General features: G+C 40.9%; 1 protein-coding gene across 3 annotated transcripts in view; it reads left to right on the plus strand.

Moving 5' to 3' along the window:
- The window catches only part of LOC122096444 (aldehyde oxidase 3-like), a 102,812-nt gene that overhangs the window by 3,024 nt on the left and 85,116 nt on the right, over positions 1–14,672 (plus strand). For all 3 annotated transcript variants that reach the window (XR_006145301.1, XM_042666999.1, XM_042667001.1), the window contains exons 4-7: positions 1,091–1,199; positions 2,803–2,929; positions 8,842–8,903; positions 11,728–11,808. Coding sequence is in view for 2 of the 3 variants with exons in the window: in XM_042666999.1 (XP_042522933.1) it covers positions 1,091–1,199; positions 2,803–2,929; positions 8,842–8,903; positions 11,728–11,808 (379 nt within the window). In the remaining variant the exon portion in view is untranslated. The remainder of the gene's footprint in view (positions 1–1,090; positions 1,200–2,802; positions 2,930–8,841; positions 8,904–11,727; positions 11,809–14,672) is intronic.

A 14,672-nucleotide genomic window follows, 5' to 3' on the forward strand; every position in this document is an offset into this window, starting at 1 on the left:
GGATTTCCTCAGCCCATTCTGTAGAGAATGCTAAGCTACCTCAGTTTTTATGAGCTAGAACCAAAATGAATAATCTTATATGTTTGGTACTTGAAGAAAGAAGTACAAGATTGCTCTGAATCCTCATTTTACAAATGAAGGAAACTGAGATTCTAAGTGAGTTTGTTCTTTTAACAAGGTCATAGAACTACAGAGTATTAAAGCATTAGTTCAAGCCAACCTATTTTTAAAACCCATATTCTTATTATGAAGTACTCCCCATTCAGGAGAACTTGGAAGGCTGCTGCAATACCCTCCTTCCTAGTATTCCTCTTGAAGAGATGACCAACTTCAGAGCCAGGCTCAACTCTTTCATTGCCATGGTCCTCCCGAGGGGAGCACTGAACCTCACATGCACGAATGCTCAGAGCATTTAGGAAAAGCCTACTGGTCCCCATTACTCATCTCACCAGTATCGACTGATGTACTGTTGCCCTAGCACTGGAAACCAAACAAAGTACTTGTATTCATGGAATAGGTAAAATTATTAAAGGATTTTCCTCACAGGTGGGTCTTATTTAACATCTTCCCCAGCCCTCGGGGCTGTTTATAAGATCACAGGTAACCTGTATTGAAGAGTAAGCCACTGATTACATGATTTTACACACACACACACACACACACACACACACACACACACACACACACACACACACACACTACCTCTGGAGACACAGCTCCATTTTCGGGGTTATTTTGGCGGTTAATTGGAGATAAGTGTCTCACAGACTTTCCTGCCTAGCCTGGCTTCAAACCTCAATCCTCAGATCTCAACCTTCTGACTACGGTACCTAGGATTACAGGCATGAGCTACCAGTTCCTGGCTGCTCTTACATTTGTAACAGGATTGCCTGGATGGAAAAAAAAAATTGAATTCTTAATTAGAATATTTAAGTAGTACATTTATATTCACAATCTTATATGTGATGATTCAGCTTTATGCTCATGTCAAAGTAATTACAATTATGATCATCTATTTTTTTCTTTTTTCCCCTCACACTGTTTTGGTCTACGCAACTTATTCTTGCTCTACTGTGTGTGAACTTTGAAGTCACTTCTCTGTTGCCGCCTGCCTGGTGCCTATCTGCTCTCTTTATGGGGCCGCCATCACCACTGTGGAAGGAATAGGAAACACCAAGACCAGGATTCACCCTGTCCAGGTAAGAACATATTTTAACACATACAAATAAAACTGAGACTTATGTGTCTTCTTTGGTTGTCCTTAGCTTATAGTTTTAGAGAACAAAATAGCAGGTGAAGTCTCTGTCTTCTTCAGAAGAATAAAAAGAACCCTTTTCTTAATGTTAATTTTCTTCTGCAGCTTTCTTTATCATGCTTTGAAGCTTATTAAACTGTTCTAGAAATGTGGCAGAAGTGGTCAAGAAGGCAGTGACTCCAGGCAGGCCTCTGTCTATTCCCACCATGACCTCAGGAAGACATTGTGGTTTCAGGACTGCTTTGGGTCCATTCAGAAAGATATAGAATATTTGTTTTTGGTTTCTGCAATTAAAAAAGGGAAAAAAAGTATGGATGTGCATTTAATATTTTGTCTGTGTTAATAGCCAGGCTGCAAATTCTAGTCATATATGATGCATATCTCCAAAATTAAGATGCAAACTCTTTGAGGGCAAAGATGATGTCTTATTCTAAAATACCTTAAGAGAATTCGGGTTTATAGAGATTACTGAAAGACTACTGAGTAACAAGCCAGAGAGGAGGCCTGGTTGCCCTCTGCCTCCCAGGAAGCCTCCAGAATCTCAAAGGCACACATGTAGGTCTCTGAGCCAAGTTTTTAACACATATAGTACCAACTCACTAGTAAAAATGTCGACACATAAATGAAATTTAGTTACCTGTCAAGGGTACCTACCAAGGTCACCTGCCAAGATCAGAACAAAAAGTAAGAAGAAAAGATAGGTTCTATTTATGGGGACGAGCCTTCACAAGAAAGTTCTCCATGTTGTTATGCTGTATGTGTCAGAGGTGAGTGACAAGTGGTAGCTGAATGAGGACAGGACCAGATAAAAGTAGGTCGTTTCAGCTGGTGCCAGTAGCTAGGCCTGTAATCATCACTATTCAGGAGGCTGAAATCTGAGGATTGCAATTCAGAGCCTGTGAGACGCTTTTCTCCAATTAACACTAGAAAACCAGAAATGGAGCTGTGGCTCAAAGTGGTAGACTATTAGCCTTGAGCAAAAAAACTCAGGGACAGCTCCCAGGCCCTGAGTTCAAGCCTCACAAATGACACCACCCACCTGGAAAAAAAGAAATCTTAAAAGTAGTTCATTTCTGTTTCTATTTTTGTCAGTTGTGGGGCCTGAACTCTGGGCCTGGATGCTGTCCCTTACCTCTTCGCTCAAGGCTACCACTTGAGCCACAGTGCCACTTCCAGTTTTCTGAGTGGTTTATTGGAAATGAGTCTCACAGACTTTCCTGTCCGGGCTGGCTTTGAACTGCGATCCTCAGATCTCAGCCTCCTAAGGAGCAGGGATGACAGGTATGAGCCACCGGCGCCCAGCTGTTTCTATCGTTTTGATTGGCTTTGAACTGTACCCTGGGAAGTAATGCACCAGGTTGTCATTGAGCACTTCCTTCCTCAGCTATCTCGATTAAGTCTTTTCACAGAAAGCTTCACTTTGCATCATAAATGTGATCAGCAGCACTACTGGTTATTACCTGACAGGCCCTGTACCACGTGTAGTCAGAGAAAATGCTTCTGCTTCCTTTCTGAAGGGTCCTACACCTGAATTTCATGTTCTTTAGGAAAGGATCGCCAAAGGCCATGGCACCCAGTGTGGATTCTGCACCCCAGGCATGGTGATGAGTATTTACACTCTCCTAAGGAATCACCCACAACCGTCCACAGAGCAGCTAATGGAATCTTTGAGTGGTAAGCCACGAACCTCCTTAATTATAGAAAGTTTATTCCCATCCCTAAAAAAGGACCAGGGATGTTAGAGCCTTCCATGCAAGGAACTGGGCCAGAGGATATGACTGAAATGTGCTCCTTGACCCTTATGATCTATATTTCTTACATAGTATCCAAGTGCTGTCTATCCTTATTTAGCAGGAGGAGAAATTAAGGCACCCAGCCTCAGTAAGGAAGTAAAGTGAGTTTCCCATGTGGAGATTACATGGTTGGTTGGCACTGTATCAGTTGTTTCCGGTAACTGATGTATTATATAGAATTGAGTAGCAAATACTTAATTGAAACAGTCTGTGTGGGTGTGTTTGATGTGCCTGCAATCATATTGAAATAGTGTTTGGAAATATTAGGACTTCAATTATACACTTAGAATTAACCAAAAGAATCAGTGACCTTGGGATTGTTTTTGTGGTGTTTTGTTTGTGTTTGTTGTTGTGGCTGTTGTGCTGCAGTTGTTATTCAAGTATAATTAATTCTCACAGAATCACACACTCTTAGAATTAATAGGGAAATTGCTTGTGATTCAGACACTTACAAGAATTTGATTGAAATGGCTTCAAGACTTTTAAAGTAGTATTTCTCCTTCTTTGTTCTTTTCGGAACACTTTTATGCTTTAAAAATTTTTACAGGGCTGGGAAGGTGGCTCAGTGGAAAAGCGCTTGCCTTGCATGCCTGAGGCCCTGGGTTTGATTCCTCAGCACCACATAAGCAGAAAAAAGGCCGGAAGTGAGACTGTGGCTCAAGTGGTACAGTGCTAGCCTTCAGCTGAAGAGCTAAGGGACAGCGCCCAGGACCAGAGTTCAGGCCCCCACGACCAGACCCCTCCCCAATTTTTTTTTACATAAATGGGCATTCTAGCTTGCCAAAGAATGTAATTTCTATTCTGATATTTGGAAATCTGGTAAACATTACCTCTGTCTTTATGCAAGTTGTCAGCTAAAATATTGAACACAGTAGGTTAAGCAAAGAATTAAAAGAAAATTAATCAATGATGCTAATACCAAACTATCGTTTAATCAAGAATCATTTTTAAAAAATAATCATGTATTTGCCTTCTACTCCTCTCCACCAACTGATAAGGTCCAATGCCTCCTGAGGTCCTGATACACTGTGCTGATTGCTTTGAGCAGATTGTTAATCCAAGTTTCTCATCCCCAAAGGAAAGAGGATAGCTTTCTTGAGTACCCAATCTCTTCTTAGGGACTACTGTTCCCAGATTCTTTCTGTCTTCAGTAATCCAATTCAGAACAGACCCAAAGAATTGCTGGACAGAGGTCAACTTCACCTTTTTTATCTATCTGTTTGTTTGGTCTTTGGTAGTACCAAGATTTGAATGCAGAGCCTTATGCTTGTTAGGAAAGTATTCTACAGCCTTAGCTATACCCCAATCTCTTTTTTATTTTGCTTTAGTTATTTTTCAGTAAAGCTCTTTGCCTGGGGCTGGCCTGGGGTTGTGATCTATCTATGCCTCTCAAGTAACTGGGATTACAGATGTACACCATTACTCTTAGCTTATTGTCTAGGCTGTCCTCAAATCTCAGTCTTCCTAATGTTGCCTCACAAGTAGCTTAAAGTGGAATGAGCCACTGAACTTTGCCTACCATCCATCTTGTTTAAAAAAAAAACAAACAGAACCAAGCTGGGTGCTGGTGGCTCATGCCTACAATCCTAGCTACTCAGGAGGCTGAAATCTGAGGATCACATTCCAAAGACAATTAGGGCAGGAAAGTCTATGAGACTCTTATCTCCAAGAAGCTGTCAAAATGCTGGAGCTGGAGCTGTGGTTCAAGTGATAGAGTGCTAGCCTTGAGCACAAAAGCTCAGAGACAGTGCCCAGGCTTTGAGTTCAAATTCCAGGACTGGCCCCAAACAAAATCCACCAGAATCAATGGTTGCTTGTCTCTAGTATTCTGGGACTGCTTTTGTTTACTATGATATCTAAAAAAGATTATTGATCATCTCAGCTACAAGTTACTTTCATGTCATGAGACATTTTAAAAGGCTAAGTGCAATTTAAAAATCTCCATGTATCTTGAACTTCATAGCTTTTTAGCTAGGCTTATCTGGTGCTTTTAGTTTACCAGGCATTCCTTTGGTGAGCAATATGGTAACAAAATAGGAGTGATATAGTTCTCTCCATCTTCTCTGAACAGTGGATTTGTTCTCTTTTTTTAATATGCATTTTGTCATTGATTGTATTCTGTACAAAATCTCAGCCTGGCACTTAGCCAATCTGCCATTGCTCTGGGCCACACTGTTCCCTTCGTCTCCAGTTCTGTCTCATGGCTTCCGTCATCTCTTCATCTTGTTTCTTCATTTTTGCTGGTAAGAAAGCAATCTGATTACTGCCCTCCCTTTATTTCTTCCTCCTCTGCAATCCTATCTTCCAAACCTCATCTCTGGACCCTTCCATGCTCTGTGTACTGTTTTATTTCTTCACACACTGTTCTTTTTAAACTTGGCTTCTTGCACACTTTGTCTTTGAAGTAGAGCCAGAATTCTTCAGAGAGACACTCTGACCTAACATCTTGCTACTTTCACATCATGGCCAAGTGATCTGTTTGATAGCCTTAGTTCATTGTAGCAGTATCCTAATTTTGAGAATTTTTTTTGCCTTTCCCCCCCTTTCTTCTTGTATAAAAGGTAGACTTTTCACACGTGAGTTCTTACACGATGCTTTCGCAGCTGTAGTCTTCCTCGGTTCCCGTTTTTAACCATCCTTGTCTAAAGACGCTCCAGTCGCACCTTTTGTTGAGGCTGCTTTCCTGTGATGTCCAACTCCCTCCAGGAATTAGATGCTAGTCCAACTGGTAGGGTGAAGTTGTGGCTCAAATGCTTTCCAGAACCAGAGCTGAAGCTCAGTGTTCAATCAGACCCAAGAACCAAAAAGGAGGCTGGATTCAGGGAATATCTTGTTGAAAATGGAGAGACTAGAGCATTTTAGCATTTTGTTGAAAGTGGAGAAACTAAAAGCAGATATCAGAAGGCAAAGAAGGTTCAGAACCAGAGACTCTTAAGTCTAGCAAATTGATAAGTATATGGTATACACAGGGGAGGATTCCAATGATATAACTTCTTTGAAGACCTAACTTATCATTTTTAATAAAAAGAATACCAAGACGCTGAAGCATGTTTTGGTAGAGGTGAGTGAGGGCAAGGCAAGGAGGACCGATGAATGGAGAGAGGAAGGTGGTTGAATACAATCATAATATGCAATATACTTACAGGAAAATGGAGCCAGGTAATTTAAGAGGATGGATAGGGTGGGGACAGATAAGGGAGAATAGTGGAAGGGATGACATTGATCAAATACATTGTACTCACAAACTGACATATTGAGTTGAAATCCCTTTGTATAGCTATTAGTAGATAACCTTAAGATGATAAATTAATTAATAAAGAAATAATCAGGTTTAGACCAGTAGTAGCTACTCAGGAGATTGAGATCTGAAGGTTATAGTTGAAAACCAGCCTGGGCTGTTAACTCTGAGAGACACATCTCCAATTAACCAGCAAAATTACAGAAGTGAAGGAGGTTCAAATAGTAAAGCACTAGACTTTGCAGTGGGGGAGGACAAGTAAGATGACAAGTCTCTGAGCTCAAGCCCCAGTACCTCCCCACCTCTACACATGCACACAAATAGTAAGTTTAAGAAAAGTAGGAGTGAATCTGGACAATTACCTGCAGCAAGCATTGCCGTCCATGAGTGATGAATAAAAGAGCCACAGGTCAATTTCCGTGCTTCTTTAACTTCTCACCAAAATGGTCTCTTTCTTTCCTGTGAGTTCCTGGATTTCTTCTCAGGTATATACTTGGTGATCATATGGCCTCTGTCTCTTTTGTTCTTTTTCGTCTTTTAACAGTGCCAGATCCCATGATTGGGTCTCATCTCTCAAAGCTTTGGGGATATGTGTCAGACATCAGTAGCCTTATTACACCAAAATGGCAAGTTTTCTGTTTAAAAGTTTGTGCCTGGACATCTAGATACCACCATGATAGGCACTTTTCTTAAGTATATCACTCGATGGTAAATACTGGGTATGTGCCAGTTGTAGAGAAACTGATTACAGAGTGGTAAAATTACTGCCCAAGATTGTATAACCAATGAATGAAAGAGCCAAGATTTGAAACCTGACAGTCTGGTTATAGAATCCATGCTCTTATCTACCTTATATGAAAATTATTACTATTCTAAGACCATTTTTTCCTAGTCATTTTTTTCTGGAGATGTAACAAGACTTCTTTTACCAACAGTCCTTTTCCCCAATATAAGTACTATCCCCTTTGATTTCATAGTCATCTATGAATATTTTGGTTTCCTAACTCTTTCTTTCTCTAATTTAATTATGTTCCCTTCCAGAGTCCTTAATGACTGCTAACTGTATGCTGAGTAACCCAATAGGCCTAAAACTTGGGAAAAATCATCCCTGAACAGAGATTCTAATTTATGATTGTCTAATGTCTTTAGGGGATCAATGAACCCACACATTTTGTATGTATGTTCACAGAAAAGAAATATCATCAGATTCTCAACTAATCTATGACCTCCTCTCCCTTAAATAGAGCCAATAGAATAAAAGGACACAGAAATAACGAGAGTACAGAAACACCTGATTAGATTAAGGTCTTATATCCTGGACATGCTTTCTATAAGCAGTATTCCTTCAGTCTGTCAGTGTCAGCAGCAGTTCCTTTGATAAGAACACCATCTAGTGCCTGTCAAGAACCGAAAAGGGTTGAGATTTCATCCTACCTACAAGCTAACAAGTACAGTCTGGTACAGTTTGACAGCTTCTGACAGAAGACAGGAGATCCCTGGGTCAGAGACATAGGACTTTATTACTCATCATGCTAGTATAACAATAGTAGGAGCATTTGTCACCACTCCTTTAAGGCAATATAAAGAGAGCAATCTGATGCCAGCGTGGTCATTGGGCTATATTTGCAGGAGGGGAACCCTGACTTCAAGGCACTTTGAAATGGGTGGTAAGACTCTCAGAGGTGACTGAATCTATATTACCCTAGAAATCACCATCCCTGCCCATTTGTCTTCATGAAGGCACTGCCTATCTTCCAAGGCTCTTCACTCTATGAGCATCCTTGAACAGAAAGTTCTGGGCCCAAAGCAGTCAGTACTCTGCTCACAAGATGTGCACATCCTAGCATGTGACTTGGATCCCTTTACAGAGGCTTTCTCTGTCTTCTCTTCACTGATTTTTCTGTTCTTTTAATTTTCTAAGAATAAACCCCAGGGCTGGGAAGGTGGCTCAGTGGTAGAGCGCTTGCCTCGCATGCCTGAGGCCCTGGGTTCGATTCCTCAGCACCACATAAGCAAAAAGAAAAAAAAGCCGGAAGTGGCTCTGTGGCTCAAGTGGTAGAGCGCTCTCGCCTTGAGCTGAAGAGCTGAGGGACAGCGCCCAGGCCCAGAGTTCAGGCCCCATGACTGGACCAAAAAAAAAAGAATAAACCCCAGCCAGACACTGTAATCCTTGCTACTCAGAAGGCTGAGATCTGAGGATCAAGGTTCAAAGCTAGCTCAGGCAGAAAAATACATGAGATTCTTTTCTCCAATTGAACAGCACAAACCTAGAAGTAGAGGTGTGACTCAAGAGGTACAGTGCCCAAGCTAGACCTCAGGAGCTCATGACCTGAATTCAACCCTCCATACCAGCACTCCCAAATAAAGAGTACACCCCAGAAATGTATCAGAAATAACATCTGATGACCTTATGTCCGTGTACATGTGAGATTTACATGACTGGGGGTGGGGGCAGTGTGAGGGAGCAGTGAATGAGAGCTAGGATGAATGAGGCAGACATTTCAAATGTAGAGAAATTGGGTTTCATTTGAAACACTCTATTTCTTTCCACCCAGGCAATTTATGTCGCTGTACTGGATACAGACCCATTGTGGAGAGTGGGAAAAGTTTTATTTCCGTGAGTATAAAGTAACTAGCAACTGCTGAGCCAGCAGTTCTAGTTTAGTAGCAAAGCATTAGCCCCCGTTCTGTGTGTCCCCCTCAATTGGTTTCAAAGAAAAGCATAGTGCTGGCCCATCAAGGAGAAAGGTCTGCCATTTTGCTCATCTTGGTAAATATAACTAGGGCTTTTTTTTCAGACATGTAGACAGGTAGCAGCCCTGTAATAGATTTTTTGAAGGCAGAGTTTATAAAATAGCACACTCTAAGTGAAAATAGATTAGACCAATCCTCCTAACATCTTACTTTATTATAGGGAAAAAAAAAAAACAGGAAAAGTTATTTCTCATACTGTCACTTCAGCAAGCACATTTTGTTGAATCATAGCCAAAGTGGAACATTTTCAGCAAATAAATGCTATGTTCTTTCTGAATGTGCTTCCCTCTGATTAATACGCTGGTGGTTGATGGGGAAGAGCAGAGAAGCCATTTCCATCTTTCACATTACTTGGAATCAATCTCCACCAAGCAACTTGCACAGAGCATCAGCCTTAACCCTCCCCCTACCCATGCCCTCTGAAGTCCCTTCACTCAAGATACACAGTGTTTTCCCACATTCCAACAGAACACTTTTAACACCAGATATGTGGCTTATTCCACACCTAGCAATTCCCCAACTCTCTGGACACCATCAGGGTGTCTTACAATTTAAGCCAATTACAACATTGACCACCTGGAGTTAGTGTCACAGCCCACAAGTTGAAGTTTCGATCTCACATGATTTCCCTTGTCTCCATCCATCAGTTGCAAGTGCCAGCCTCCTGTATGTCTCACCTACCAACAACAAATCAGGAGTCCCCTCACCCCCTGCCTCGGGTTCCATAATTTGTTACAATGGCTCATAGAACTCAAGAAATAATCTTAAGTTTGCTGGCTTATTCTGAAGACTACTATAAAGGAAACGGATGAAGATCTGTATAGAGTAAGGTCCAGAAGGGTCCAGAGTCTTGGAGTTGAGGTAGATCAGCATACTGATACAGTCACCAACTCAAATCTCTTCAACCTCTTTTGCAAGAATTCCATCTCAATAGATTGAATTCCATCTCTAGCCCCTATCTGCCCAGATGAAGGTAGGTAGGACTGAAAGTTCTAGCTCTCTGATCACTTGGTGTTTCCATTGACTAGCATCATCCTGAGACTTTCTATAGTCCCAGCCTAAGCCACTTCATAGGATAAAGCCAAGCATAGTCAAAAGGGACTCATTATGAATAATGAAAGCTATGTGGGAAGTCAGAAGAATTTCAAGATCCCTGTGAACTTGGGACATAAACCAATTTTGCTTTTATTATACTACTCTCTTCTACTTTCTTCCCCCCGCCCCTCTCCCCCAAAGCCCTGTTATAGCAAATATCAAAGAAAGACTATATGAAACCTTCCATAATAAAAAATCAAATCGTTTTCTTATAAAGATATACTTCATAAACTACAGAAATAATATATCCAGAGATGTATGAAGTCTTGGATTCTTTAAAAGAAATGGAAATGTGAGAACAACTTAAGTTGGTGACAAAAGGGGACATGCAAAAATGACCAAATCAAAGATGAAAGATGGAAACTAGAGAGCCACATGAGCAAAGTGGTCATGTTAGCATGTAAAACATTTATCACTCTGTGGAAAACTTAACAAATGTTACTACTACCACCTATCTGAACTGGAGAAATAAAACCAATGGAAAATACTGTATTCATTTGTTTGCTGATTCCTTCTCAAGTCATTCACTCACTCATTCACTGCTTTAAAGGTACAGACTCTAAGTAGCTTCCATTGTCACCTATACTTTATTTTCCATTTCCTGAAGAGTTTAAACATGATTTAATTCATTCTAATGATCTTAGTCACTGAGTCAGATGAGCACAGAGATAAAAAAAAAAATGGGCCAGTGTTAAGTGCAGGGCTCTTGGACTGGGAAGCAGGAAGAATTCTGAAGTGAGGCCTAATCCCAAACAAGTCTGAGAACAAATCCAATGTGAGCCTTTTTTCTTCCCTCTTTTACCTATATTAGCTCCCTTGAGCTAACTGCTAATCAAATGAATGCCTGTCCTCTCTGAACATAAAACCAGCTGTTCAATATCAGTGTCTTATCTGTAAAATAAGATTCTGACTACAAGAATTAAAACTATATCATGTCTGCAAAGCATAAAGCATCATACTGGGAAGATGATGAAAGCTTAACAAAACAGAAGCCACAATTAATATATTTACTACCACGCTCATCATATCTTTCATTTTTGGTCCAAGACCAGGACTCAAACTGATACTTTCTTTGGCTCATTGGCTGGGGCTCTACCACCTAAGCTACAAGTCCAACCTCAGGGTTGGTTCTGTCTCTTTTTTCAACATATCTTTAGTCCATTGTATGTTACTATAACAGAATACCATAGTCTGGGTAATTAATAATAAACAGACATGTATTGGTTCACAGTTCCAGATTCTGGGAAGTTCATCATGGAGCGCATCCAGTGAGAGCCTTCTGGCTTCATCACAGCATTGTAGAAAGCATTCAATGGTGGAAGAAAAAGAGACCATAAGGGAGAGGCAAAAGGAGACCTAACTTGTCCTTTAGGTAGCAATTCACTCCAGTTATAATGGCATTGGTCCATTGGTGAGGATAGAGACCTCTTAGAGACCCTGACTCCTAATTGTTACATTGGCAACTACATTTCAACATGATTTGGAAAGGGTAAACATCGATGTCCTAGCATATCAAATCCTCTTCCTTCTCTTTTCTGTTATTTCACAACGCTATGATTCTCTGATTTTTCCATCCTTCTTTTCTTTTATAGAGTTCATCTTGCTGCCAAATGAATGAAAAAGGGAGATGTTGCTTGGATCAAAAAGAAAATAAACCTGAGAACAAATCCAATGTAAGTCTTTCTTTTCCTTTCCTCTTTTATTTACCTCCAGCTCATATTTGGTCTCAGTCCTTCCCATCCAGCTAACAAGGGGCTGGTTTCAAAAGCTCAGGGGTTCTAAAAAAACAGTTGTCTTTCTCCCAGGCTTTCCACTTCTTTCTTCCCGTTGCCTTTACTCTCTACCCAGGTTTTTGTAGAAGCAAAGGATCCCCTGACCTGACCTGGGCCTTCAGGAAATAATAATTTCTCAGAGATGGTACCAGCATGGTGATAATTCATTTAGAACAAAAGGGCATGGTTTTCTTCAATCTAATTGGGATAATAATCCCAGAAGTTTTAGATTTGGAAAGAATAAATGATAGACATAGATCATGTACATGAAGTCCCAAGTCTACTGCTAAACATGTACCAATGTCCTAATGACTAAGGTTCAGAAGCATCTGATTAGTCAAATTGGCAATGATAGCTCACCAAGGCAATAGAATTAGTATTAAGAATTTAAATGTTTCTATATACACACTCTTTGACCCAACAATGCCACTGCCAGAAATCTACTCTGGGAGCATAATCAGAAGTAGGGGAAATCTTCATTATATGGAGGTATTGGTCAAAATGCTTTTATAGTAATGACAATTAAAGATGACCTGAATGTTTTAACAGTGCGGGATTGCCTAATGTATCATGGCGTAATTACACTATGTAACTTTGTTATGTAGGTACAAATTGAAAAATGTTATCAATATATATAATATAAACACATATATACCGAGTGAGAATAAAGGACGGATATATAGAAAGACATGTATCTCTATATATAGATATAAAAACTAATGGTGGTTATCCTTGTACAGTTATGTTATTAAGAAATGTTACTTATTTGTATAAAATTTTCAGTAGCTAGACCTGATTTTCTTGTTTTCTTTTCTTTTTCTTGTGGTAGTAGGGCTTGAGCTCAGAGACTCATGTTTGCTAGGCTGGCACAATACTGCTAATCTATGCCTCCAGCTCTGTTTTTCATGAACCTCAACTCTGACTTAGGCATCCCTTAGGTTGCTCGAGATCAAAGGCACCTCCATGTACATGGAATCTAATGAACATTTCTCCCTGGACTTACCTGGTATCACAGTCCTCCTAATCTCACCTTTCAGTGTCCCATAAGGCTTAGGATGCCCAGTGCATACCACCTCACCCAGCTATGGGTAGAGAATGGATTTCCCAAACTTTTCTGCCCAAGCTGGCCTCAAACCACAATGCTCCTGTTCTCAGCCTCCCAAGTGCTAGAATTACAGGCATGAGTCACCCAGCTAGAGGTTTTGTTTTTTTTTAGTAAATGCACATAGATGAAAAATGTATTAAAATCTTATGGATGATATTGTAATCTCAGCAAAAACACATCCAGGTTGGTTTGATTCCTAGTTTAAAGGGTGAAGAAAAAGTAAAAACTTGAAAGACTGGTTTACATAGTAGCTACCAAAGATACTTTCCTGGAGTGACAGAAAGGCCAGGCCTGCCCCTGACATTTACAGGCACAAAGCAAGAATACAAGTAGATTATTCCAGTTCTTTCCTCTTCTTACCTAGCTCTGTCCTACATGGCTGGAATCACAGATTCACACCCAGCTTACATGTCTGAATGCCCTCCATTCCACAATCACCCACCCCTTGGCTGAAGCCCAGGCACGTTTCCTCTCTGAGAGGAGAGGAACATAGGCCCACATAGAGTGCCTTGGGGGCCTTTGGAGCAGAGAACTCTGAGATATAATGCTCAAAAGCCTGTGGAGTTCAGGACCGGAGTGGTCTTTGCCTCTGGGGGTGACATGGGAAGAGGGAACCAGAATGGGACCTCAGTGATCTGAAGCCCAGCAGAAATGTGGGAATGGGCTCCTTGACCCCCCATTCAGTGTTTCTGACACCCATAGAAATGCAACTGAGGGTGTGGCAGGCCTCTGATTTCTCAGATTCAGTTTCTAAAAAATGATGTTATGGAAGAGCTGATGGATTGCTTGGCATAATTCTTCAAGCCATTGCTACCATATTGTTGATTCTTCAGCTACTTTTTCTGACACATTGGATTCCTGTGAGATCTGGTAAATACAGGGGCAAAACTTCCTAGAACTGTGGTCAGAACTGGCCTTGGTAGTCCTGGGGCAGACATGTTAGAAAGCCTTGTTTTGTTCTGAGCTGAGATGTGCTGTCCTGTAAGTTCCCCATGTAAACTAGCATGGGTTGAATCTGTCTTTCATCTGTGACACAGCTTTTCCCATAGAGACAGCTTGCTGTGGCCTGCCTCTCTCTGTCTTCTTTCCTGTCTCCTTTCTAGCCAAGCTCTTCTGCGCTTGCCTCCCCTAATCCTTTCTTGTTCCTGAGACTCAAGATAACATCTCCATAAATGAGTCCCAAATCCTTTTCTTCTTCTATTCTTTTATCTGAAATTGATTGTGAGTTCCTCCTCCAACCCAACTCAGGGCACAGTTCCAAAAATCTCCCAAAATTACTTATAAATTGGGTGTCAGTGGCTCATGTCTATAATCCTAGCTACTTAGGAGGCTGAGATGTGAGGATCACGGTTCAGAACCAGCCCAGGCAGGAAAGTCCATGAGATTCTAATCTCTAATTAATCAGCAAAAAAGTGAAAAAAAATGGAACTGCGGCTCAAGTGGCAGCTTGCCACTCGAGTGAAAAAGCTAAGAACATTGCCCAGGATTTGCACACACACACACACACACACACACACACACACACACACGTTATTTATAAAGCTTCTAAAACTTTTGATTGAGATTCTTCTCTTGCTTTTTCTGAATTAGATCCTCCTGGAAAGTGGCCTAGGACTCGCTCTGAGCTTTTACAAACCTCCCAGCAGGCAGAGGCAGTCAG

The sequence above is a fragment of the Dipodomys spectabilis genome, unplaced genomic scaffold (assembly GCF_019054845.1).
Source record: "Dipodomys spectabilis isolate Male_0828 unplaced genomic scaffold, ASM1905484v1 ptg000373l, whole genome shotgun sequence".
NCBI classification, from domain to species: Eukaryota; Metazoa; Chordata; class Mammalia; order Rodentia; family Heteromyidae; genus Dipodomys; species Dipodomys spectabilis.